Genomic DNA, 27,205 nt, shown 5'->3' with positions numbered 1-27,205 from the left:
GCTGCGTTCCAATCAAAACATGTCCACTGTCTCTTTACCAGAGAAAAGAGTGCAGGATCATGCCAAAGACGGTAGACTGTTGTGTCTTTTGTGTTTTTTCCTCCGGCTTAAAATGTTGAGTTGTTTAGTGAGTCTCTGGCTCCTGCTCAGCGGAGCAGCCGGCGAGGCGAGGTTACTCCATGTCATTGGAATCTGCGCACAATGGACCAAAAGCCCCCCCCTTCTTCCTCCTTAGCACCAGCTTGTGAACCCCTCTGCGAAAGCTCTGGTTTTATTGACCCCCAACCTTCTCTCCCTCTTTCACCCCATCATCCATCCAGGCACAGTGTGGGTCCCCTGCTCACACAGGAGCCGTCAGAGCTGCTAAATGACTCCCTGAAGAAGAAACATAAACACGAGTGTTCAATTCAAGGTTCACTTGGAATGCGCCAACTCCTTGTAGAAGCACTTTACCTCTCTCTCCTCCTCCTCTCTCTCTCCTTATTTGTCCCTCCCTCTTTACCTCTCTCTCTCTCTCTCTCTGTATCTCGCTCTCTCTGATACAGCGTCGTTGCCATGGCACCGCCTGCCTGACTCTGTTAAAACACGGTGACTCTCCTGCTTTTTTGGGATGTTTTAGTCAGCATGTTTGCGCGCACCGGTTGAACGCAGCCCTGCTTGGTGCTGGTGTAAACTCGCTGCTCGCGCTCTGTCCCGGGATGAGACTTCACCATCAGCTGTGAGTGAGACGTGGAGGTTCGTGGTGGACGCACGCGGGGCTGTTGTCTCACACCTGCCGGCTGGCTGGCTGGATGGAAATCGATGGAGGAACTCGCGCCGCACTCGAGCGATTGCTTCACCTCCTCTCGTGGTCCACGGGGGAGCGCGCTTGTAAGCTGATTTAACCCGGGGGATGTGAATACCTCTCCGGGATTAGAAGGTTATTGGGTGAACGACGACAATGCCCCGCGGCTCGGCCCGGCACTCCCGGCTATTGTTCGCGCGGCGGCGGACGCACGGTGCCCGGTCTCCCTCGGTTCGTCTCCCGTAGCTGTACCTCGCCTCCCCGGTGTGGATAGGGATAATATGACTTCCTGGCTCCGCACTTACGGCAGCGTCCCTCTGTGTCTCCTCTTCGGCTTCTGGCTGGTGTCTCTCTGCGCAGTGGAAGCCTCCGGTGCCGGTGAGTGGAGCCTCATTAGGGGCCAATTACATAACATCCCAGCAATTAGCCTACATCTTGTATCATGTCAGGCTCTCATCCCACCCATCTGCGCTCTCTGCAGGACTCCTGGATGTTTCATGTTTGGGATTTTAGGATTACATTCCCACACAGCTGTCATTTCCACGCGTTTATAGAGAGATTTTTGAAGGGAAGCATCCAGATTTGTCTCCTTTAAAGAGCCTCGTCCTCTTGCTCCAGCATGTATTGATCACTTCTAATTACAAGTTAAACGCTTCACCTATTCAAGGTTTAGTCAGAGGCCAGGGGGGGAATAAAATGGGTCAGATCTGCTTGTTAGTGGGCTATTAGTGATGCTGGGACCTGCAGCCTCTCTCTGCCCCACATTCCAGCCCTGAAACTGCTCTGGAAAATTGGATCCCAGGAGATAAATCACTCCAATGAATCATTAATCCCACTATACAGGAAGCCCCAGGTCCATTTCGTGCCTTTTTTCACCCTGTAAAATCTTCAGATCCCACAAACCCCTGCTGTATTTTTCTGCTAACGCTGCATAAAAGTAACCTCGCTGAGGGATTTGTCACTGTGTCACTCCATTAATGCATTTGTGTGCGTTTAGCATTCAGTGATTGACTCATGATTACACGTCTTCAGTGTGTGTGGGTGTGTGGGGGCGTGTGGGAAATGATCCATAGCACCACTCCAGAGACTCAAGCACCTGTTCCCACACTCCAAACCCATTTTTCCCTCCCCGAGACTCGCTGAATAGCCGCATATGAGATGCTAAGTGGCGCTTTCATCATCAGAAGTGTGCATGAGATCTCTAAATATCCACAGGGCCTCGGCTGCATGGCTAATGAGTGTTGACACACACATTCTTTCATATGCTAATCACAGATTCCTCATCTCACTTCTTCCTCCATCTTTGGCCGCCTGTCTCCTCTTCCTTGTCCTCTCTCCTTTTCTGCAGGTGACAGTGTGTGTCGGTCTCCCGCTATCGCTTCTTGCACAGAGTGTCTCAGACGAGGCCCGCAGTGTGCCTGGTGCTTCAAGGAGGTAGGACTTTGTATAAAAGTGTGTGTTTGTGCGAGGGAGAGAGAAAAGAGAACGAGGCGGACGTTCAAGCAGCATTCCTGGGATGACACACACAGGGTCCAAGCTTTGATGCCGTCCGCAGATGTGAATATAATGTGTATGTTGGGGCTCAGTGGCTGCCCTGTGACCTGTAGGAGTGTGTCTGCATGTGTGTGTGACTGTTTCCATGCGTGCTTTCTCATGAGACGGAGCCACTTTCTATCCGTGTGTTTAGTCTGGGCGCTCGCACATATCACCGCGCGTCTCTCAGGGTGTGCGTCTGCCGCGCCTGCCGCTGTTTGTGTGTGTCTGTCTTTGCTTTCTGGTGTCAGACTGTCTCGTAAAGAGCCCACCAAGAATCAGCCTTGAGAAGTTGTAAATCCTCCGAACACACACACACACAAGGAAACCCACTAGACTAGACAAGACCATCAACATGTGTGTGTTTACTGACTTCAGGTGCTTTCCCATCCTTTGAACCTTCACCTCATCTGACATCATTAAACAGGGCCGGGCTCAACGGTGTGTGAAAGCATTCAAACACCTTTTTAACCTCCCACACACACACACACACACACACACACAGTCACACAGAGCCATGCTTGGACACGCACTGAAAACCAAGCAGGTACAGTCCTTGAACAACACGCGTGTTCACATGTTGCCATTGTTTCGGGTGAAGGGGGAAAAAGTCTGCAAGGAAAGTCCGGGGAAGCCACTGTGAAACATTTCTGTATTCTGAGTGGTTACAAGACAAATGACACCCACAGGGAGAGCCATAAATAAAGCAGATTCAGTCTAGCTTTCAGGTTCAGGCTGTGGTCACAAATACAGCTTGTATTGTAGACTGTGTTCTGCTTTGTCCTTTGGCTGTTTACCCTTTAAATCTGGTAGTAATCATCAATAGTGCTGCTCTTGTTGATGTTGCACTCTTTAAAACAACACACACCGGTCGGGCCCGTGACAAGCTATAAATATACATTTAATCAAAGAAAGGAAGTAACAAAGTGCTGTTAAGTTACTGTACTTGAATAGAGTTTAACCCGACAAATATAGACATCAACACTTTGTACGGCTTGTTATTTTAGCTTGGGCTATTCAGCTCGTCATCTTAGTGCTGGGCACTGTCGAGGTGCTCTAGAGCAAGGCACCGAGTCCCCCAACTGCCTGGGGGAGCATGTCTGTGTGCAGCCCCCTCACTCTGACATCTGTCCATTGATGCATGTCCAAAAAACATTGAGTTTCCCCTCTGGGATTAAAAAAGTATGTCTTCTTCTTCTTAATGCAGCCAAGCTGAAATATCGAGCTTTGTCATGTTGCTTAATCCGGAGCCTGTGCTGCATGGTGGTGCAGTGGTTAGCGCTGTCGCCTCACAGCTACAAGGTTCCTGATTCAAATCCCAGTTTGGACGTAGTGGGCCTTTCTGTGTGGAGTTTACATGTGTGTGATGACTTCCTCCCACAGTACAAAGACATGCTCGTTAGGTTCATTGGTGACCCGTAGGTGTGAGCATGAAAGGTCTGTCTCTGTGTGTCAGCCCTGTGATTGACTCATGTCTCAGGTGTGCCCCGCCTCTCGCCCAATGACAGCTGGGATAGACTCCAGCCCACCACGACCCTGAATAGGATAAGCAGAATAGATAATGGATGGATGGATGGAAGGATGGCCGGCGCCTTCTAGTCATCGTGACTTATTTCAATGTGAAAGATGATCAATCTCGAGACGAAAGAAGACGAAACGATGGTGAAACAGAAAAGACGGGGGAATTTACCTCAAGGGGAATGTGCCTGTGACTGAACTTGTAGCTACATGATTAAAAGTGAACCAGCCAACGACAGATTCGCAAGACATTGCCTATACAACGGATTCCCTAAATGCGGCAAAGTTAATGTTCAAGGACTCTTTCCTTTTGTACTGTGACTCTCGCTGTGTTTGTGAGTGTTTTTCTAACATACTGAAGTACCAAAGGTCACTAATCCTCGACACTAAAGCTGCAAGGCATGACGATGTCGTGGCAAGACTACAGCAAGACTCAATCAGTGGAGAGACTTCCTTTTCCATCCATCAAAGCTGCTGCTTTCCTCTCACTTTCCCTTTTCCTCGCTGTTCACATACAAAGAGAGAAGATGTGCATGACTTAGCATAAAAAGGACACTTCTTCTTTCTGATTCACTAAACTCACAAGTAACTCTCAGATCACATACATAAAAAGAACTGGTTCTTCAGGGTGACGTTACTTAGTTTTAAGCATGAGTGAAAGTACAGGAACAGAAAATGAAAGCGCAGTGAGTGAAAGTGAAACTGAGGTTCATATATGTGGTAGCTAAAGTGCATCCCAGACTTTAATGTGGCATTCAAGCTGACCTGCTTGTTTGTGCGACTTGTTCTAATCCCTGAAATGTGATTAAAATGATAAAATCTTAAAAAAGCGGCTCAGCTGTGTTATCGCTCAAACTGTCTGCCAGCTCTTGTTTAGTCTGGTTCGTTTTAAGTTTTTGCACAATTAAAAACTGCAACAAACATATTCAAAAAGTAGTCACCATTTTTGACCTTCTGTGACCTTCCAGGACTTCCTGGATGGGGCGGGTCCGAGCCAGCGCTGCGACCTGCCTGAGAAGCTGCTGAAGAGGGGGTGTGAAGCGGAGTTTATGGAGCAGTCAGAGGTCAAGGTGGAGGTCAACGCCACCATCAGCAGCACGCAGGTGTCCCCAGGAGACATCAGCGTCACCCTCAGACCAGGTAGACGACAGACAACGTCTTTATTTGTGCCTTTAAGTTTAAGTCAAGTATCTTATTGCTTTAGTGATTCATAAAGCAGCTGAGTTAAGTATTGTTGTGTTATATGTGTGTGTGTTTTAGGTTCGGAGGCGAGCATCGTAGTGGCCGTGAAGCAGCTGGAGCGTTATCCTGTGGATCTGTACTACCTGGTTGATGTGTCGGCGTCCATGCAGGAAAACCTCGATCATGTACGTGTTTTCAAAGATTGAACTCATTCAGATCCATCACTACTTTATGACAACAACTCTCACATTGTTTTTATCATTGATTAGAAAAAATAGGATTTTAAAGGGGGGTATTATGCTAATTTTAAGCTTCATATTTCACTCTGTGATACCTGCGGTGTAGCTTAGCATAATTTACAATCCTCATTTTTCTCACACTGGTGCTCTGTGCAGGCCCTCACACAGCCTCTGCCTGAAACCACTCAGTCAGCTCTGTCCCTTTAATACCCCTTTCCCACCAAAATTAGCATGTTTTTTTCAGTGGGTTTTTCAAACCCAAGAAGACCCGCTAATAAATGACAATTGTCTCTTTTCCCATTGCCAGTGGAGTATACTCCTTCCGGTCCTCTTTTTGCTGCGTCACCGTCTGACGTCAGAAACGCACCGGATTTTCCTCGGATCAGAAGAAGCTCTCTCACCTTGCCAGTGTTGCTGCATCTTGCACGAAAACAAAGGACAAACTCGCCGTTATATGTTGTTCTTCTGTGTTTACACGACCTCGACCAGCGGCCGGAACTTCAATGCGTGTCGTAGCATCGCGCCAAAAAGGGGGCGGAGATTAGCACGTCGACCCAGTTTTTGTGTTCCAATCAATGTCGATTGGAGCCGAGGTGGTAATTACCCGGGTCTACTGCAGAGTCATTTGACCCGGGTCTGAATGCCAATTGTAGCCTTTCCGACTGAGAAAGAGGCTTAAGAAACCCAGCCCCTACAAGCCCACTTCTGATTGGCCAGCTCTCCGAAGCCTGCATGTAGAATAAACTGTGTGAAACCTGGCGTTCACAGCAGCCTACAGACTGAGCTGAGAAACCTGGGAATTACTCCAACATACTTTTCCCAACAGATTTGAAACTTCACCCACGTTTAGTCTGGACATCCAACATTGTAACATTATATATATGTCTTAAACTGTGAAACAGCATTATAACCCCCTCTTTAAACACCTACCACTTTTTTGCTTCCTAACTTTTTCTCCTCTCTTTCTTCTTCTCTTCTTGTCTCCCATCCTCTACCTTACCTTTTTCCTACGCACCCTGTGTCCACCTGTGTCTCCGTCTTTTCTGCGGCCCAGTTGAAGACGGTGGGCGTGGCTCTGTCGCTTCGCATGACTGAACACTCCTCAGACCTTTGGCTCGGTTTCGGCTCGTTCGTGGACAAACCCGTCTCCCCTTACATCAACGTCCACCCCTCCAAGATCAACAACCCCTGCAGGTGAGACACAGAATCTGTTGGTTGGACTATTGAGGATAATACTTCTAATTCAGATCTTCTTTTCTTGCTTCTACGTGAGAAGAATAGATTTAAAGTTAGCCTCGTTATATTCCACAGCTAACTTTTTATTCTTTAATGAGAGAAGAAGAGTCGTGTGTGCAACCGACAGGAACAACAGATCGGCTTCTAACATTCATTAGTCCAGAAGGTTATTTCTTAGCTCCATATCCTTGAATGTTTAAAACTGCTCTCTATCTGTCTCCCTCCAGTGATTACGAGATCCGCTGTCGCCCGGCCCACGGCTACCACCACGTTCTAAGTATGACCGGAAACATGAGCGAGTTCACACGCGTGATCAAACGCCAGCGCATCTCTGGAAACATGGACACACCGGAGGGAGGGCTGGATGCTATGCTGCAAGCTGCTGTCTGCCAGGTGCGTATATATACGGACGCTACATGTGTGTGCAACAAATAGAGCAAACATAGATGTAAGATTTTTCCTGACTTCCTTAAATGTGTTCTGAAAAAAGTGAGACATAACACCAAATTTGGTAGTAAGCTGGCCTGCTGGTGAAAGAGGCTTTTATTCTGGAGGGCTGATGGCACTCTGACTCAGCTTTCAATATTACCCCAGGAATCCCAGTAAGTAATGACAGCACAGCTTGGGTATGACACACACACACATACACACATGGTTGCTTATAATATGGCTGCAGGAGGGCTGTTAGTCACACCCTGCAGGGGGGCCCTGACTAACCAGTCTGCAGGGTAACACCAAAGTGGCCACGACTCCAGAAATAGACTCTCCATTATGTCAGACCTACTTATAAACTCACAGGGTTTCCTTAAATACACACACACACACACACACGCAGACTCTTCTTTCTCACACTGTCGTTGACGAGTCGCAGACACAAAGAGGCAGACTCTGTGACTGGTGGAAGAACTTCTGCTGCTCTTCATTTAATCGAGCGTCGCAGAAAGAGCTGATCATCATGGGAACTGATGCAGCTCAGATTAGTCAGACGTTTGAATTTGCAGTTTCTTACCACATGTGTAAACTTTTAGAAATAAAGCATAAGCATATTTTCGGCATCAGTCTGTGTGCTTGTGGTTTTACAAGCGATATCGGGGAATGTATTTAACCGCTTTCCAGAAACAGAATAGAAATACCGCAAATTATTCACACATGATGTCCTGATTCTGTCTGTCTTATAGAGAGCGGTGGGTTGGCGACCGGAGGCGAAGCATCTGCTGCTGCTGATGACCGACCAGCCGTCTCACCTGGCGCTGGACAGCCGACTGGCAGGGATCGTGACGCCGAATGACGGCCTGTGTCATCTGGACAACAACGTCTACACGGGGAGCACGAGGATGGTGAGAGGAGGAGGAGGCTTAAAAGAGCTGTTTTAACTGGACTTCAATATAGTTCAATTACCTTAATATGCATTGTGTTCATTACTACATGGGCTGCAGGTAAAATGAGTGTTTTGGAAATAAGAGAGAGATTACAGTCCCTGCTTTGGTAGATGAACGGACTGAAAATACAAGATATAATCTGTGAGTTTTAAACAGAGCGAGGATAGCTGTTTCCTTCTGTTTCAAGCACAGACTGTATAAATAATGGATGTAGTCACCGTGACGTCACCCACTGGTTTCTCGACTGCCTAAATGAAGCGGAAATATGGCCGCCGCCTTGTTGAAGCCTGAAGTGACCATATTTGGATGAGAGGGCGGTGCTGGAGAGGAGTGAGGGGTTTCCAAACGCCAAGTTATCAAAGCTAAACAGTCTGTGACTGTGGCTGATTCATTTACTTGTGAATGAGCTAGTTTAACTTCGTGTTTCCCACGGATGAGATTCTTTTTGTGGTGGTGACTGAATGCAGGTGTTTATTTATCAGACTAAAAGAAGGAGTGAACTCACCGAAAAGCTGGAGCACAGACGTCTTGCACGGACAGTCCCATAAACCCCACAGAGAAATAAGACAGATTGTCTGATTGTTGTTTAGTGACTGTGTGTCTGTGTTGACGTCTAGCTGACAGCCAGCACTATCCACCTGTCAATCAAGTGGGCCAGCCCCTATGATTTAAGGCTTAAAATAATGAAAATGGGTAAGTTATAAAAAGGCCCTTTGCTGTGTGTCATCCCCGCTCTCTCTTCCACTGTTTTCAACACTATTCACCGTCCTCTCTCTCTCTCAATAAAGGCATGAAAGGATAACAAAAATAATTGTTAGCACTACTGCTCACCTAACTTTTTTTTAGATGCAATTCCTGCCACAGCGCAGTAATGAAGCTCCGCCGTCATGCCGCCTTTGCCATTTCACGTTGGGCCGAGCAACCCCGGCGTAAAGTCGCCCCAGTGTGTGTTTTTACACAGCATTACGGTGTTGTGGTGTTTTGCGGAATATACACACGGTGCTCTCCCACCCCGCCGGCGCCGCTGTTTACACTGACGCCGTTTCACCTCTGATGCCGGCTCAGAGGCGAAACGACTTCGCCCCACCATTCTGCCTCTGTGCATTTTATAGAACAACATACACGACAAAACAAGAGGCGTAATAATCCCGCCTTGACTGGCAGTGTAAAAGGGGCTTTAGGCCATGTCCACACGGAGACGGGTTTAGGAGTAAACGCCAAAATTTTTTGTCGTATGGTCGTTTCGTCCACATGGAACCGGCGTTTCAGGAGCCCGTATACGCTAATTTTGGAAACCACCTAAATAAATAAATCCCTAAACGCCACCCTGGCGTTTCCGTGTGTACAGCCTATACGGATCTTTCTTGAGTCGCGCGCTAACCCCACCACCATCGAATATGTCACTGTATTTGGCGTGGCAGGACTCCCAGTCGACATGATCCTGAAGCTTGGTTGACTTGTAGTCCAGGGTGACCCGAGGCAGAAGTTCAACCTCGTCGTCAGTCCACACAAAGGTCTCTTTTCTAGTTCCACTCATATTTTGCGCCATCGTCTTCTGCTTGTGTTTCTTCTTTGTTGTTACACTTATACGCATGCTCTATTTCTTCTTCTCCGGTTTGTTGTATTTGTGTGGCTGCGTTACAGCGCCACCCACAGGCCGGTTGTATATATTACAGGGTTTCAGCGGTTTCGTGGGGACGCAAACATTTCCTGAGACGGCGCCGTGTTTACGGAAAACTTTTTCAAAACAAAGTCGGCTCCGTCTCCGTGTGGACATGGCCTTAGACTCTAAAGTTTGAAGAAACAATTATACATAACAGAGGCTTATTGACATTGATTGTAAGTGAATTCAAACAACACTGCATAGTTAGAATAGTAAACTTAATCTTGATTTGGTGCAGCAGAGCTACATAAAATATTTAGTCTTTTGATTATTGATCGTCTCTCTTTCAGGACCATCCCAGTGTGGGTCAGCTGTCGGATAAGCTGCTGGAAAACAACATCTACTCCCTGTTTGCTGTAGAGAAGCAGCAGTACCAGTGGTACGAGGTAAACTCTTACACAAACATCATGTGACTACAAATGCCAAATGTTCCAGCATCAAAGGATTTCTTAACCCTTGTTTCCCTCTGCTTCTTTAGGAGCTGGTGCGCCTGCTGCCCGGCTCTTACCTGGGAAAGTTAGGCCTCTTTCAGGCTCCAAACCTCATCGAGCTGGTGGTGGATGCATACAAGGTACGGGAGACTCACGTTGTGTTCCGCACTCTGAATACTCTTCATCCTTTAGAGAACACAGAGGAGGACAGGGACAAGTGAGAAGTTAGAGAAAACATGAGCCTTATGTGCAAGCAGATCAGTACTGGTGAGCCTGATCTGCTCATGCAACATGAACTCTGTTTTCTGTTAGCCTTTTTAATCATGTAAGCTGAACAACAACACATTCCTGTTTGCAGACAGCATGCCTCAGAGCCACTAATGCGGCAGTATGCTCCTGAAAGTGTGCACTGCTTGTTTCTATCTGGGAAATGTGTTTGGACGGGCAAGTTGAATTCTGAAGTTTGGAAAGCAGATGATTGGAGATGCTTTTGGTCGCTGAAGGCCTAATGGAATAGAAAAACAGGGATGGGAACAGGAGGTTAAGGAGGGGTAAGGCCTTGTGTGTGTGTGTGTGTGTGTGTGTGTGTGTGGTTCGTTCAGCTGGCAGCACTCTAGGCTGTAATCTCGCCTCAGGCACAACGCCCCATTGTTTGCTTCGAGAATCTGCCGAATCCACAGATCCGGGCGCACACACACACACACACACACACACACACACACACACACACACACACACACACACAGATGCATACACAAGCAGCAGCACAGCCCCGAACAGAAGCTTGCATTATAAACGCTATCAGATCCCCCACGGAAACCATGTGTCCTAATCATGGATGAAAACAACGATGCTATTTTAGGCCCCACCTCCTTGTTCCCATAAACCCCCCTGATTTTTAGGACGACAAAGAAGGCTTTCTGGGGACATGTGACAACTTAAATTAATCACACTTCCCCCTGTCTGTATCTCCTATAAGCTCATTACTGTTACACACACACACACACATTATATTCATTAAACTTTAAACTGCTCTTCCCAACTGTCTTTTATCTCAGCCTACATTCCTTTGCAGTAACAACAGCAGCAAACTCCATGTTACTTTCTCCCTCTCCATCCAGAGGTTGCTGTCGGAGGTGGCGCTGGCGGTGTCAGTGGACGACAGGGCGGTCAGCAGGTACTGGGTGTCTGTGTCTCCCATCTGTCCTGATGGATCCACCGCTGAGAACCAGAGCTGCACGGGGGTGCAGCCCAACCAGACGGTACACACATACACACACTCTCAGCACACACACAGTGAGAGACGTGTGAGTAAGCTCCTGGAGATGTCACAGGAAATTTATTGGTCGTATTGGATTACTTTGACACATACAATCACACTCGCGCAGTCATCACAGAGAGCTCCGCGAGGGAGGAAAGATTTGGTAAATAATCCCAGTTGAGCGGCTTACAGGCTGTGTTTAACAGGAACAGGAGCGTTTGCATGTGATCCCATGACCTCACCTAGCCTGATATGCGAGCCTCTATGCAAACAAATAGGACATTTATATTTAGAAATAAGCCGCTGGACATTTTCTGCTTTCATACCCCATATGTTTATTCACGAATAGTAATAAATAGACCTCGCCTGTGCATAAAGCTCCTCCTCTCTACAAAAGACCCCCTCATCATGGTACTAAATATAACATCTTCAGCACAGTTGGAAATGTTCCTTCGTTTCACTCCCTCAAATGCAGATGACATTCTTTTCCTCTGTAACCTTTCGGGGCACATAACTTCGTCGAACACTGAGATGCTTAATTGCTGCTTCATAGTTACTCCATTGTACAAGACGATTGAGGTTCAGCCCCGGCCCTTTAATCCATGGGTGGATTAAAGTGAATTATGGAAAGTACCCACAGTTACCAGAATGGAGATACAAATCAAGCGAAAGGCCTGCCTGTACATTCAAAGCTTTGGCACGCACTCTTTTCCGACCACATCAACAGAAAACATTTTAACACTAAATCACACTCACACTCTTGGTTACTTATCCAACTCCGTAAGGCTTATCAGAAATTGCCTTAATTGCCTTTTAGATTCACAGCCAGAGTTTCATGTGGAAAACAAAGTTTGATACTTTGCTGTTTTTCTCTTAAACGTACTGGGAGGAGTTTTTACTGGTTATAAAACAGACTGTAATTAATACTAATGGTCTATATTTGATCTTCAAAAGCAAATGAGACTATCAGCGAGAGGATTTATTTTAATGCCTGTCTGCGCTGTTACCGGTTCGGTGTCTGATGAAGGGATTGACATTAACCAGCATAGAGAGCCTTTGTTAACATTTTCTCAGTGAGTAGTGCATTAGCCAGTTAAAAGGAAGAGAGAGTAACACTTTGACCACAGCGGTCCCCAAAATTAACACACACTAAAGGTTCCTTATCGTAGCTTTAAGCAACGGTAGCCTCTTGAGACATAAAGCTCGTTAAAGATATAAACTCGAAGATTTCAGTTTGGTTCTCTTTGGTGAAACCTTCTGGTGCTAATTGTGTGGGTATGCTTCCTACATATGCAGACAACCACGGTTGGCTCCCTTTTTTATGGTTGTAACTTTGTAACTCACTGATGGTCGCTTTCCTCTTTAGTTTGCCTTCATCTGAGCATCGAATTTGTTTCTTTTTCTTCAGATTTTCACTTATTTTTGAAGTTGTTTCTGTAGTCATCCATCTTTTCTTTGTTTGTTCAGCCATAGTAAATTACTGTTTACTCGCAACACTTGCGGAAAAGCAGCTGCTTAGCTCCGCCTACCCTCTCTGGCAGACCGTTGTACCAGACACCCAGTCTGTAATGCTGCCAATGCAAAGGCTTTCATCAGTGGGCCATAGGCTCAGTCACCATTGTGTTACCTCATTCAGCGATAGATAGTGACTTAGGTGAAATTTATTGGAATAAAAATCTTCAAGATTATTACTTAAAATAGTCAATCATCAAACTGTTTTGTTAATATGCCTTTAAGCTGTAATGCCATGAATATCTTGCTAACCCTTGCTAACAGGGACACCAACAGAGATAAGCTCTATTGTGCTTTTGAATTCACAACAATTGAAATGTTACTGTAGGCCAACACCTGGTTATTGTAGTCTTATATTCACCTTTAATGCTATCAAATAAATCTAGCTATCTATCTTCAAACAAGAGTTTTCAGCTAGCAGCTCTGTGAGGCTGCTAGCATGATTTTGAGGCTGCTGGCATGGCAGCTTCAGAGTTAAATGCTAATCTCAGAATGCTAACAATCTCACAAGGACAATGCTAACACTCTTATATAAGCTGGTATAATTTGTACCACGGTCGCTATCTGAGTTGAGCACGTTAGCATGCTAATAAGTACTAAACACAAACTAAATCCGAGTGTCAGTAGTTTAGCGGCTGTACATTTTGACCTGATGATTTCGTTAAGTGAATGACTGTAGCAAATTTCATGTCATCCCTTCAACACTCTTTGATGTATTTCAATGTGGACCAAGTTGTGTTCAGACCGAGAGCTACACTGCTAACCATGGAGCCAAACTGCTAGCATGGCTAACACATAAGAGTCTATCAGTTGTCATTTATTTACTTATTGTCCTCCCGTCTAGGTCTACTTTAATATCACCATCGGCATGCACTCATGTCCTGCTGGTGTTGAAGATGAGGATATTAAAGTCATGATCCGCCCCGTGGGTTACAACGAATCCACCGTCGTAAGGATCCACGCTAAATGTGGCTGCAGCTGTGGACCAACAAAGAGCTGCCAAGACGACAGCCAATCAGCGTGCAGCGGAACACAAGACAGCGCCAATCAGGAGCAGAGGCTGGAACACGGACCAATTAAGAGTCCAAACAGAGATTCAAACTGGAGCTGCAGAGCGGAGGGGTCTGATGTGGACTGCGGTGGTCGGGGGGTGTGTGAGTGTGGGAGGTGTGTGTGTGAGCAGAGCCGGCTTGGGACGGTGTACGGGAAATACTGCGAGATAGACGACTTCTCCTGCCCGTATGAAGGGGGGCTGCTGTGTGGCGGTAAAGAACGCACACATCAAATAATCACAAGAATTTAAAAACATAAAACTATGGCAATTTGAGCTCACATCTTTAATGCTCTCTCCTCCTGTTTCTGTCCTTCTCAGGTCGAGGCGTGTGTGTGTCAGGTGAGTGTGTGTGCGAGGACACCTGGACAGGCGATAGCTGTGGTTGCATCGCCTCCACAGCAACCTGCCAATCAGCCGACGGCTCGCTTTGCAGCGGGCGGGGAAGTTGTGTGTGTGGCGAGTGTGTGTGCGACGACCTCCATCACTCTGGAGACCTCTGCGAGAGAAGTGTTGCTCACCAGAGCACCTGCCAATCATACTGGTACTTGTCACTTTCTATTCCAACACAAAGCATGATGGGAGATCTATTTATAGTCGAAGCTGACACTGTTGTTTTCTCTCTCAGGAAGTGTGTAGGCTGCCATGTGTCTCACGGTCTCACACAAGAAGAGGCAGGACTATGCAACAGCACCTGTCCCCCATCAGTAGGCAACATGGATGATGTATCAGGTACATCCTCTAATTCCTCTAAGCACATTATTACATGTGAGATTTGTGTACCTGAAGGTTTATTTTACAAAGACACTACGGTTCTGTTTAATTCAATGACTGGGCTCTAATATGGAGTTATTAGCATATCGATACCAGTGTCGAAAATGCCTCCAATACCGCGATACATGATTCAACACCATAATTTATGAGCCACAAAAAATATAAACTTGTTTCTCCTACATAGTAACCTACACATCAATAATATGGCTGCCATCATATATAACTGACTTTGAAGTATCATTGATGTGCTAGCAGAGAGTGTAGCGTTAGCCAAAGCTAGCAAGATCTTAGTAATCAGTGTTTCATAGACTGTACAAAAAGATGACATGACAGCTCCCTAAAAGTGAATCCAAAGCCTCTCTAGCGCCCCCTGCTGACTGGCTGCAGTATTGGTCATAAAGCCCGCCTCCTCCATGTTAACAGATCTGACATTAGTCAAACTATAAAATCAAAATACACGTTAAATAAATGTTTCTCAAACATGGTTTCTGTCATTATAGTTAGTTCTTATCATGCTGATTTAGTGTAAATTTTTCTGACAAGTTTATTATTTAATTAGTTATTTGATGCTGTAAAAAGGATGATTGACAGCTCTGTTGACAAATACGGCTCCTGCAGCGGATCTGTTCCGGGTGAGCAGAGTAGAGGAGGAACGGTGAGAGGAGACGTAACTAAAACAATCACTACAGTCACTGAAGTTTCCATACATGTGAACGTCTGCTTCAGACCAACACAAAGGAGCTGTTCTGCTGTTAAACACGCTGACATGCGGGATCTTTCCCGGGGGTTTTTCCGGTAATTTAAGTGTGTGTAATGGTTAGTGGAAGTGGCGACGGCGGCTCCACAATTTGATCTCTACTGCGCAACTCTGGTTCAATAAAACGTCACCATCACAAGTTGGCAGCGCCTGCCTCGGCGGTATTTTGGCTCCGATTTTGTAGATGGAGACGCGTCGTCCATCTAAAAAAAAAAAATTTAAATATGAGAAAATTAATCTGTATAAAAACTAAAAGCAGTTTTGTATTAAAAATGATTGTCTGTCTACATATGTTTTCATCTTTTATCACACTGACAAAGGAGAGGTGTTCGGCATCGGCCAAAACTGAAGGATTTAAAATCAGTATCTGAAAGGAAAAAATGGCATCCCAGCGTCTCTGGCTTCTTGTTTACCATTTGCCTAAAAACAACAAAAATAACTTCAGTCGACAGTTTAATGTCTGTTGCACGTCTTACATCCAAATGTGATGTCAAGGTGTACTTACACACCCTGGAGTCAATGTCTGCACTTTTGAAGGGGAGCACTGCACACTCATCCTTAACGTCTGCGTTAGTTATTTTTGGATGCTTCCTTGCAGCACCAAAAGCTGTGAACACTACACTAAATTTCTTCTCTTACATTATTAAGCTATTAAATCAAACAGGTTAGTTACAGACTTACACATCCAGCAGACACAGAACGGTAGCTGTGATTTGGAGGCGACTGCAGTCTCCTTTTAGCTCTAGTTTGACTGCCGCGTAACTACATGCTCTTCTCAATTCACCAGCTTGTCACTAATGTCCACTGTTTGGTGCAGGGCAGGTAATGTAAAGCGAGTTTATTTGTCTGAAAACAGCTGCCCGCTGCGGCTGAAAATAGGTTGCTTTTGTCGTAGTAACTTGATCCCTTGTTACAGTCGTATAAAAATATTGACCAGAAAAGCTTTCAGGTGAGAACTGAAGGGCTGTTAAACACAGCAGCTCTCCTGTAATGCTTCTCTCATTGATCCTTCTGTTTTTAGAAGTCCTGGAGGATTTTTACTGGAGCTTAACTTGTCTGGACGGAAAAACATCTCATTCAACTTTCTCTCTCTGTCTCTCTCTCTCTCTCTCAGGTCAAACAGAGGAGATGTGGGTTCAGTGTATGTACATCAGTAAAGACAGCTGTCGTTACCGGTTTCGAACAAACTCAGAGTCCGGTCAGACCCAGCTGTACATAAGCTCAAGACCAGGTACAGTGTAAATATACACACACACACAGACACACACCTCTATTCGAGGTCACTTCCGTTGCTGCCATTGCTGCACTCCTGCACCCTGGTGTATTTTGAGTCAGCAAGCCTGCTGTCAGAGTTACAGCTGTGTTTCACATTTCCCCTCAGTTCCCAGCTCACTTTCATTATTTTCACAGCCTCATACACTCACACTCACACACACACACACACACACACACACACACACAAACATAAATAATTTAAAACCCACAGTTTCACACATGGTTACACACACACCCACACACACGATTATACGTCCAAGTGTTACAGTTCATCCCCGCCTTCCCGATTTTTGGAACAGCACTGCTCATTGTGCTTTCCCCCTCCATCGCCCCCCTAACCCCCTCACCCAGCTCCCCCCTTCCACCTCCACCCCAACGGGACGCTCTCTTCCTGCTCACGCCCACTCCTCCCGGGTGCAGCGGGAGCCAGGTCTCCATGGTAACCCTGTTACAAAATGTCAGAGCACTCTTTGGGCTCTTTGTGTTGAGCGATGAGCCGTCATCCACACATGCTCCCCAGCAGATCCACAGCCAGCTGACTGTTTAGAGCAGCATCACTGGCACAGCTGCCGCCGGCCGAGCTGTTTAGATTGTGTTTGTGCGGAAAGTTATTCAGAAGCTCAGGAATAATGTTACGTATTTACTTTTACTCTACTAAATTTAACTGCAAAACTTTTACTACTTATTACATTGATTCAGCTAGACCATAAAAAATACTATTGATGTGTCAGTAGTGATAATATGCAGAGTCATCTGTACTTTTACTTCAATAACAGATTCTTGATTCACCTATAGACCCTAAGTAACCCTCATTCTTTCTAATGGCTAGCAGTGGGCGCCTGAACTGTTGCAAAAACAAGTCTGATTGTAAAGGTGGTGACACAGGTATCAACCTATACATCATCAACAGGCAACGTAAACATCAACAAGCAACATGATGAGACACAGGGCAACAGGTCTACGGCCAACGAGGCTCTCTGTACTCCTCCGCTCCGGTCACAACTACGGCGTTACCATAGCAACTCCTAGTACGACCGCAATTTAAGCTAGCTCAAACGATCTAATACAAGTCTGCTCACTGACAAATTTCACAGCAATAAAGCATCAAAAAAGTGTTTTTAGTTTATATTCAATTGTTTTACCTGACAGGTGTTCTCCACACATTCACTCACCAGAGTAACGTTTATCAGTAGAAGTTCCTTCTCCGCGGTACACTGCGCTTGGGTGGCCGCCATTGTCAAATTTTTCAGGCCAGAGAGATCACATGACTCAAAATCTGGGCTGTGATTGGAGCATTTGTGATGTAATTCTGTATGTTGACCACAAGAGGTCGCGTGCTGATCTGAAATTTCCAGGTCAGAGGAGGTTGACTTTTTCAATATTAAAGCGTACAGTCAACATTTAACATTGACGTTGTCTGTTGATGTTAAAGTTGATACTTGTATCACCACCTTAATTCTAAGCTTAATCCAAAAGGCTTCTGGACTTGGTTGAAGTTCTTGAATACTTATGCAAACTAATGACCTACAGAGGCTTATATTTTCTTTAGAACTGACGAAGCCTTTCAGATGAGAGGTGAAACCTCTTCAAGAACTTCAACCAAGTCCAGCTGCCTTTTGGATTAAGTTTAGAATTACCATGATCTGGATGACTGAGAACCTTTACAGACAAGTCTTAAATATATGAAATTATTGTAGTTCACATTTGATTTATTATCTGGGTTTTTGGTCTAAATTGCTAGTTAAAAGTCTTCTCTAATACACTCTAATGTTGATTTTTGGCTGACCACCGGGGTCAGCCCTACACATGGCTCTGTATGTGACTGACTGACTGAGTGAGTGAGAGTACTTTCAGAGCCGTAGAGAGAGAGAGAGTTGTGACATCGCAATGGCGGATCATGGAGCATATTGGACCTCCACTGATGCGACTCTATATCTATACAGCTCTGGACACTTTCTTTGGGGAGTAGGCGGGGCTGCTCCTCCGCTGCTCATCCGCTGTCCTCACCTACGTCCGCAGTGCGCACCTGCTTCCAAACACATGGTCATCGGCCTCATAAGAACAGTCCTTGTAACATATTGCCCACAAAAGTAAATATAAATATAAGTAATAATAAATATAAAGACTTGACAAGTTGCTGCCACAGTGGCCTGTGAACCAGAATAGAACAAGTAATGTGTAACTATTCTGTCTTCCCATTATGGTCCCTTCGGGTCTCCAAAAACCTCTGCTGCTTTGATACATCTGTTTTTGTAAGGACGACTTTCAGCTTTAGATCCTTGAGTCCGGGCTGCACGATGGTGCAGTGGTTTGCGATGTTGCCTCACAGCTAGTTTGAATTCCAGTTCGTGCGATGGGGGCCTTTCTGTGTGGAGCATGTTCTCCCCATGCATGTGTGGGTTCTGTTCGGGTTCTAAGGCTTCCTCCCACAGTCCAAAGACATGCTTGTTAGGTTCATTGGTGACTCTCAAATTGCCCGTAGGTGTGAGTGTGAGCATGAAAGGTTTTGGTCTGTGTGTGTCAGCCCTTTGACTGGCGATCAGTCCAGGGTGTACACCGCCTCTAGCCCAGTGACAGCTGGGATTGGCTCCAGCCCCCCGCTACCCTAAACAGGATAAGCGGTATAGATAATGGATGGATGGATCCAGCCCAGGGTGAAGATATTTGAGGGAAATGAGGACAGTTTTATAAATCCTTTTATCTTTAAAGTGTTGCTTTAGGATTTGGAAAGGATTTTAATGGTAAAGTTAGGACTGGATGTATGAAAAAGACTGGAGTTCGGAATAAAATTGTAATGATTAAGGTAAAGTGAAGGGGGCAGGACACAAGGGTCCTCACAATTATAGAAGTATGAACAAGTGTTTTGTGTAGACAGAGCCATGAAAGCTCTGCACATGTCCTCTGATTGCATATTTTGTGTGTTTTTTAGTTTTAACGTGAAATTCTTCTTCTTTTCTTTTTGACCGTCACAGTGAAAGGCACCCTGTCCTTGTTCAATGCAGTAAATCCTCGTGTGTGTGTGTGTGTTCACAGAGTGTGCCAGCAACGGGCGACTGGTGGGAACATTCCTGAGCGTGTGTGCCCTGACGGTGCTGTGCGGGCTGGTGGTGGTGGCCGTGTCCCGCCTGCTGCTGCAGAAGAGAGGAAGGTCAGCAGGGGGCGCTTCTGAGGACGGAGGCTATCTCTGCACCGGAAAGGTGAGCTCTTCAATGTCATGTATGCTGGAGGTGTTAATCAGCGCAGCAGGGTCATGAATGAGGAAGAGGCCGATGTGGCCCTGCAGCCCTTTAGATGCATTCAGGCCCCCTCGATTCTGTGGGATGTTTTTGTTCATGTGTTTTGTCCCCTGAAAGCAGAAGTGAGAAATCTGAGACTGCATTTGGATCTACAGCTGTATTTCACATTTCCTCTCAACTCCCTGCTCAACATGTACACTGTCCAGATTTGTGACTTTGCAGTGATGTACAGCACTTTAGAGAAGAAGGGAATGATGGAAATTTCAACTGGGGGGGGGGGGGCTTCTGGAGATATGTGTGTCTGAATGATTGTGGATTGCATCCAAGTGGGGAAACCCCTTGTTTGTAATTAATCCTTGGACACAGATCATCTTCATGATACTGCATAGAAACAGATTTGAACTGTTTGTTTAACACTTTTTAACATTCAGTAAAATCCCTTTTTATGACGCAAATGTAACGTTATACTCTCAGGGAAAATCTGACACACATTAAGGCCCGTCTACGTGTACACAGGTATTTTTCAAAACAGATTTTTTTCCGTCCTTCGTTTAAAAAAAAAACACCCACACAAGCGCGGTTAAAAAAAAATCCCCGCCCAAACGAAAAGCAGAAACACAACAGAAACGCTGTCTTGAGAATGCCACACCAATAGGCGGAGATATAACCTGGTCATGCAAAGAAGAAGAAGAAAATCGAAATCAAAACAGAAGTCTGAAAAAATCTATTGCTGGATGTAGTGCATCCTGACGCCTCTGTTCCTCAATATAGTGGACGAGTATCTGTGCATTTATGTGTTAACATGTAAAAAGTTAGCAAGGTTAGAAGCATCACTGTTTTTGTCACATTCGTCATTTTGCAAAGAATGTCTCCTCATTTGTGACGCCTCACAAAGGAGATAACGGCGCACAGCCTGGCGTCACGAGCCAAAAACGGCGTTAACCCTGTTGACATGTCTCCGTGGAAATGGAGTTTCTAAAAGTCTTCACCCTGGCCGGAGTTTTACAAAAGATCTATTTTCAGTGATCTAAGACGCTGTTTGTGTGAGGCAAAAGAGAGAGAAGGCTATGTTTTGAAAAATACCCCTGTACATGTGGACATGGCATAAGATTGTCTGAAAGTTTTCCAGTCTTGTGAAACTACCTAAAAGTCTGCTCATATTAAAGGGGCACTTCCCAGTTTTTATGTGCCAACGTCAATATACCAGTCACAGGAGAACCTCAAAGGCTGTGAAAACTAAAACCTGATTGATATCTGTTGACAGATATCATCGTGCTGATATTCGGCTTTCAAAGATATATCATTTTCTGCATATATTTTTTTGACATGCACCAATATGTAACCAACATAAAAGGCAGGAAACAATGCTCTGAGGTTTAAAGAAATGGTGTTATGACAGAGTGTGACCAGCAGAGAGCGCTCCAACTCCAGACTTTACATTACTTATACCTCAGCAGCCTGTTATCTGCACTAGAATTGAATTGGTTGGTATAAATATGTTGCATATTCTTGAATATAGTAATTTGTTTAAGAAAGTAGCCTTCTGTGTAACTTTGCATAGTCAGGGTCTGTTTTCATTCCAGCCTAAAGATGAAATATATCGCCATTAGTGATATCAGTATCGGTATCGGTTACAAAAGTCCCACATGAGTCGGGCAATAACAGCGAAAAGAGAAGTGTAATTTTTTCATAGACTCTTAGAAGATGACTCAAGACACATGACAGATGAATGTATGCCTAAATGTGTAACTAGACAGTAGCTCAGTCTGCAGGGACTTGGCTTGGAAACTGGAGGGTGGCTGGTTCAAGTGCTGGTTCATGGACCAAGCATGGAATTGAGGCTGGTAGCTGGTACCAGTTCCTTTCCTGGGCACTGCAGAGGTGCCCTTGAGCAAGGCACCGAATCCCCCAACTGCTCGGGTAGCACATGTTCATGTGCAGCCCCCTCACTCTGACATCTCTCCATTATCGCATTGAGTCCTGTTTGTGCATGTGTGTATTTCAGGCCTATGTGTGTGTAACGTGTTTGTTCTATGTAATTTCCCCTCATGGATTAATAAAGTATGTCTTCTTCTTCTTCTGTGCGTAGAATGACTTTAATTTCTTTCTTTCACCTGCCAGGACCTGTCATACATCCCCACAACCAACGAAAAAACAGTAACCTACAGAAGGGACCGCCCTCCTGACCGCCCCGTGGAGATGCACATCCAGGTTCCCAAGATGCCCCTCGGCGACCCCTGGCAGTACTAGGCAAAGAGGTCAAAGGTCAAGGACAGAAGCAAGTCAGAAGAGACGTAAAGAACGATTCGACTAAAGGCATCTTCTCTGCTTCTTAACCTTCATAAAACTTCAACCAGCTGTTCGTGGAGACTCTGAGAACGTTACACTTAACTATGACACCTCCATGGGATCATATTTATACAATGAACTGATAAAACTCTCATGGACTGCGTGACTGATGTGGCCAGTATCCTGGAAATCAAGATGAAACAAAGAGCACAAGTCCCCCACCTCTTCTTCCTCCGTAGCAGCAGGGAGGCTGCTTCTTATTCCACAGGGTAAAGAGTGATCACTCCTCGCTTTTTAGCCGCGCAGCATTAATGCTCTAACTTATGGATGTCTGAGAGTGTGTGAGTAAGTGTGTGTGGTGCAGGTAGGTGCATTGATGCTCTATCTACGCTTTCTATTTATGATTTTATAGTAAAAACACTACATGTTTTAGGTTTATGTGACTTTGTGACACTCCAGCACGCTCAGTGCCCTCTCGTTGTCTTAGTCTGCCCCCTTGTGGCCACATTGAGGTATGACATGTTTTCCTTCAATAATACTGTCTACACTGACCTCAGCTGTATTTACTTCACTCACTAAGAACACCAATGCCTTTTTTTATTAGATTCATCATAATTATTGGAGGGGAACCTTGTCTTATTGTGTTTTCAGTGTGTCTTTGTTGCATTTTCATGATAACTGATCAATTACATTGCAAATTAGTGTTATTTTAAGTCATGTTGTCTGTCATGATAAGTGAGAATATAGTTTCATATGATTGTCAGTTGTTGATGATCTGGTTAGACTTGCACTTGAACAATTGTCGTGCGGTATACTACTGAAAACTGTGGGGTGTGTGGGGGCAGGGGAGCTGTAATGTTGGGCATTATAAGGCATAGAGGCATTAAGTGCATTTAAAGCTACAGTAACAAATCCACAACACTGGACACAACACAACAGTTGATATTAACAAACGCCAGAGATGTCTTTGCATGCGTCTGCTGATCATCTCAGAGCTTTTACTCTCAATACTGGACAAATCAGCTCTGAAGGTCCTGAGATCAGAGTGAGACTTACATCCCTCATGCACTCGATCCTCGCTGCATTGCATCTTGGGAGACATTCCCTTACTCAATCTTGTTCCTCTTTTGATTTGCATTTAACACAATGTTGTTTACAGCGATACCTGCTCTATGTTACTGTAAGTCAGGAACACTAATTATTATTTATTGTGATTTTTTTTCTTCCTTTTATTTATGGTAATTGTCTTAATTGATGATGAGGCTACTTGAGTCACAGGTACTGTTTGTGTTTATGGCGAGCGCTCTCTTTCTCTAACTAGCGAGAATCATTCAGCAATAATCATCTCATCTCACCGGGCGCGCAGTCCGGAGTAACAACAGCACTTTTCTGTGTAGTGTTTCTGTCAATCGAACGTGACTAGTTGTGTAGCATGAATGTTTTTCTCACAATAAAACGTGCAAGATTTTTTTATTTTAATCATTGAGTTTATTAGTGTTTTTGTACCAACAGGTCTTCAGTGATGGTTTTAGTTGTAAAAGGTGAAGTAAAGGTCATTGAATATAAAAAAGTACACCTGGAAAATATGTTTATTTTTAACTGTATTTCGTGATTTAACAATATATTTGTGAATGACCCAGGTGTGACCAACACACCGGTGACTATACGAACCGAACACTAGGTGGCGATATGACACACTAACTTGTTACTGATCATTGTGACTATACAAAGCAACAGGCACTAACAGAAAGTGTGCCAAATACTGTTTTAAATAAATATTGTGTCTTTTTTTTGGCAACAGGGCAGAGCTGAACTTGTTTTCATAACTTGATCAAACAAAATTAATTTTAATAAGCGGGCTGCAGGCTGCAGGTATACCTCAACCCAACTGAAATATCACCTCAAGTTTATTTATTTTTATTCACTGTTTATTAAATCCTAACAGTCCATTCTAAAAACATGAAGAATGAATGAACTCCAACTTTATGTTGATTAGGTTTAGTTTACTTTGGATTAGTTAGGATGTACATCAGTTTGTGGTGATATACTGTTGTAGTTTCTGTAATTAAAAAACAAACGTATACGCCACATTATGACAGGTCTAACACAAACATTGTGTCAAAGAATTATCCTGCTTTCTTAATACCCTAATTATGACTCAAATGAGATATAAATCTTTTCAGACGAGCTTTAAGGACATAAAATATCCATTATACGGATTTTTTTTCAATGATGCAAAGATTTAAACAAGAAAATTATTTAACTTATTTGTTTCCAAAATGTACTTTAATTACTTATTAGTAAAATTGGTGTTTTAGAATTAAATAAGTCAAGTTCAAATAACACAACTCTAATAAACTGTATAGAAATTTATTTGTTAAGAAGGCTACAAATAACAGATGAGGTAAGGACACATGTTCATCCACAGCTGGAGTTCATCATAAAGTGCCATTTCATATTTTAAGTGTCCGAGAAAACACAAATGCCCACGTGCTGCTTTGACAAACTATTCCACAGCACTCGGCTTCTCAGTGCTTTGGACAGTCTCGCGCCCGTGCAGCCCGGGGGACTGGCTCGGGCTACCGGAGAGGCTATTGTCCGTGTCGCTGCTGCCTTTCCCAAGTCCCGGTTCCCCGCCCTCCTCCGAGCCCTCCGCGGTGTGCGTCCTCGCGTGCTTGCTGAGGTGGTCCGAGCGCATGAAGCGTTTGTGGCACACGGAGCACTCGAACCGCTTCTCCCCGGTGTGCGTGCGCAAATGCCGCTGGAGCTCGTCGGAGCGCGTGAAGCGTTTCCCGCAGAACAGCCAGTTGCAGACAAACGGTCGCTCCCCGGTGTGCCAGCGCAGGTGAGCCTTCAGGTGAGAGGTCTTGCCGTAAACTTTACCGCAACCCGGGATGTGGCAGCTGTGTAAGCCCCTCCGCCGCGGGCTCGTGCCACCCTGACCGAGGCTCTCCGCCTCCTGGCAGTTCGGACAGTCGCACGTGGCTCTGCCGGAGTAGCGCCGTGACGAGGAGCGGGAAGATGCGGGCAGAGAAACGACTGGACTACCTGTCAGCGCAGGTGCCCCCGTCGTCGCTGGCTCTGTGTAGTGGGCCGGGACAGGTGGCCTGAAGCCGTCAAACAGGTGCTGTGTGGCGGGGAGCAGGTGCTGAGAGGCTCCGGGGCTGAAGGCGGAGCTGTAGTCAGAGCTGTAACCGCTCAGAGGAGAGGGTAACCCGGCCGGGCTCTGAGTGTCCACCCAGCTGGTTCCCATGTCCCACCAAGCAGAAGACCCGTTACTGACGTCCCCCATGGGCTTGAACCATGACTCATAGGGATGCGCGTGCATCCTCGGATATATCCCAGCTATGCCTTCCACTGTGGAGGGAAATTTGGTCAGAAACATAGACCGCTGCGCGTGCGCGGGATCATGAGCACTGTTGTCTGAAGGCATAGCGGTTTGGTACATCGAAAAGTCATTCCCAAAAGGAGAGTTGGCAGAAGTGACTGAGAAAGCGCTGGAGGTGTCCGGCAGTCCGGTCCCGTTACTCCTGGAGGCTCCAGGAGGAACTCCGAGCGTGCTGAGACAGGCTCCCAGGTTGGGGGTCCCCGGTGCGCTCCTTTTCCACGGGTGAAAGCCCTTCACGAGTCCCGGGGCTCCATCGGAGAAAGCAGGGGAGCACGAGGGGCTGTGGTCACCGATCCTGCTGCAGGTTGCAGCCAGCATGGCGAGAGGGGTGCTGCCCAGCCGAGGCTCCTCCTGAGGGGAAAACAAACATTTAGGGCCTGTTACTACAGAGCAGTGGCTACACATGGTGCACAAAACACAAGACAGTCTAGTGTGTTAGTCAAGCGACCTGCGTACACATACAAAATTCTGAAGTTAGGAGGTTATGCCAACAACCTGGCTTGGATCAATCAGACCTTTAACAAATGTTTTTTTGTTTGTTTGTTTGTTTGAGTGTTTTTTTTTAGCTAATTGCCCAGAAACAACCGCATGTGAACTTTTCAAATTGTAAATCACAAATTAAATGGATGTCTACATTAAACTATAACCCCTTGACGTAAACAGCATTTCTATCGTGCTCAACTATGACTTAGCTTCATACAGTACTTCTAATGGCTCGACGTGTCTGCTTCACTCTGTGAGTTAGCCATTACAGAATTGAAAGGCTCTGATATAGCCTACATACTGTTTGTTTATTATTACCTCATCAGAGGAATATTAAGTGTTATTACTGCGACACAGGAGTTCAAATACTTAAAAGTACGACGTTAAATCTGTGCCGTGAATATCACACTCAGTGTATGAGACTAGTCCTGTAGGCTACAGATAATATGACTATATTAAAGCAATTTTTTCAGTCAATTCATGGTGTATAAACTTACCCCTAGCAGTGTCGCAGCCATGGTCCGTATTGTGTAATCTTCCTGTGTTTATCCGTCTTCGTGTCTGTGTGTGTACTCGCGGTATCAGGATGTGATGAGTCTGTGTGTCTCCTCTGACTGTTTGAGTAGTTGTATCTTCTTCGTGGCTTTGAGGTGCCGCTGAGAGCCCGGGGACCAATCAGAGACCAGCTCGGCCTGTCATCTAACATTTGAGCTCGAGGAGGTCGTAAATTTTAAAAGAGAGGTCTCACAAGTGGCGCGGCCCAAAGTGCAACAAGTAGGAGACAAAATATAAAAAATACAACAAATTCAACAGTTCACTTAAAGCGGAAAAGTCTGGTCATACACTCCAGCAGGCCAAATTTGTATCACAACCCAAAACATTAGCAAATAGCTTCTCTCTCAATCAGACAGGTGTGGCTATGAGCTCGTGCATGTGTTATTTTTAGCTAATAAACAAGGTGGCGGGCATATTAGCAATTATCAACGATTTAATTCCTTATGCTAGCAGTATTATCTTTTTTTTTTTTTTGCCTATTCATAGATCTCAAACACCATATGACCTAGTCAAAGATTCAGGTCAATTACAAGTACATTATTGTGGAAATTTGTATAATTTTACCAATAAAAGATAACATATAAAACCCCTTAAAGCAACAGTACTTTCCAGGAAGAGGGTGCGCTTTAAGAGCCTAAAATTAAAGACATTAAGGTCTT

General features: G+C 45.2%; 2 protein-coding genes across 2 annotated transcripts; one reads left to right on the top strand and one right to left on the bottom strand.

Moving 5' to 3' along the window:
• Window positions 1–1,065: 1,065 nt before the first annotated feature.
• On the top strand, window positions 1,066–23,800 carry itgb8 (integrin, beta 8). The gene is made up of 16 exons (XM_069681527.1): window positions 1,066–1,162; window positions 2,133–2,218; window positions 4,804–4,975; window positions 5,096–5,202; window positions 6,311–6,450; window positions 6,720–6,885; window positions 7,671–7,829; window positions 9,825–9,920; window positions 10,013–10,105; window positions 11,087–11,227; window positions 13,583–14,003; window positions 14,111–14,333; window positions 14,418–14,521; window positions 16,435–16,551; window positions 19,629–19,792; window positions 21,953–23,800. The coding sequence occupies exons 1-16, from the start codon at window positions 1,066–1,068 to the stop codon at window positions 22,079–22,081; spliced, it is 2,415 nt and encodes an 804-aa protein (XP_069537628.1). The 3' UTR covers window positions 22,082–23,800.
• Window positions 23,801–24,626: 826 nt separating this feature from the next.
• On the bottom strand, window positions 24,627–26,549 carry sp8a (sp8 transcription factor a). The gene is made up of 2 exons (XM_069682066.1): window positions 26,489–26,549; window positions 24,627–25,859 (listed from the first exon to the last, which is right to left on the bottom strand). Exons 1-2 carry the CDS (start codon window positions 26,507–26,509, stop codon window positions 24,627–24,629), a joined length of 1,254 nt encoding a protein of 417 aa, XP_069538167.1. The 5' UTR covers window positions 26,510–26,549.
• Window positions 26,550–27,205: the final 656 nt, after the last annotated feature.

The sequence above is a fragment of the Semicossyphus pulcher genome, unplaced genomic scaffold, assembly GCF_022749685.1.
Source record: "Semicossyphus pulcher isolate SPU_LCO1_2020_fin unplaced genomic scaffold, fSemPul1.0.p SCAF_5, whole genome shotgun sequence".
In the NCBI taxonomy this organism is placed as follows: Eukaryota; Metazoa; Chordata; class Actinopteri; order Labriformes; family Labridae; genus Semicossyphus; species Semicossyphus pulcher.
The sequence above is the reverse complement of the archived record's forward strand: the minus strand, read 5'-3'. Positions and strand labels throughout refer to the sequence as shown.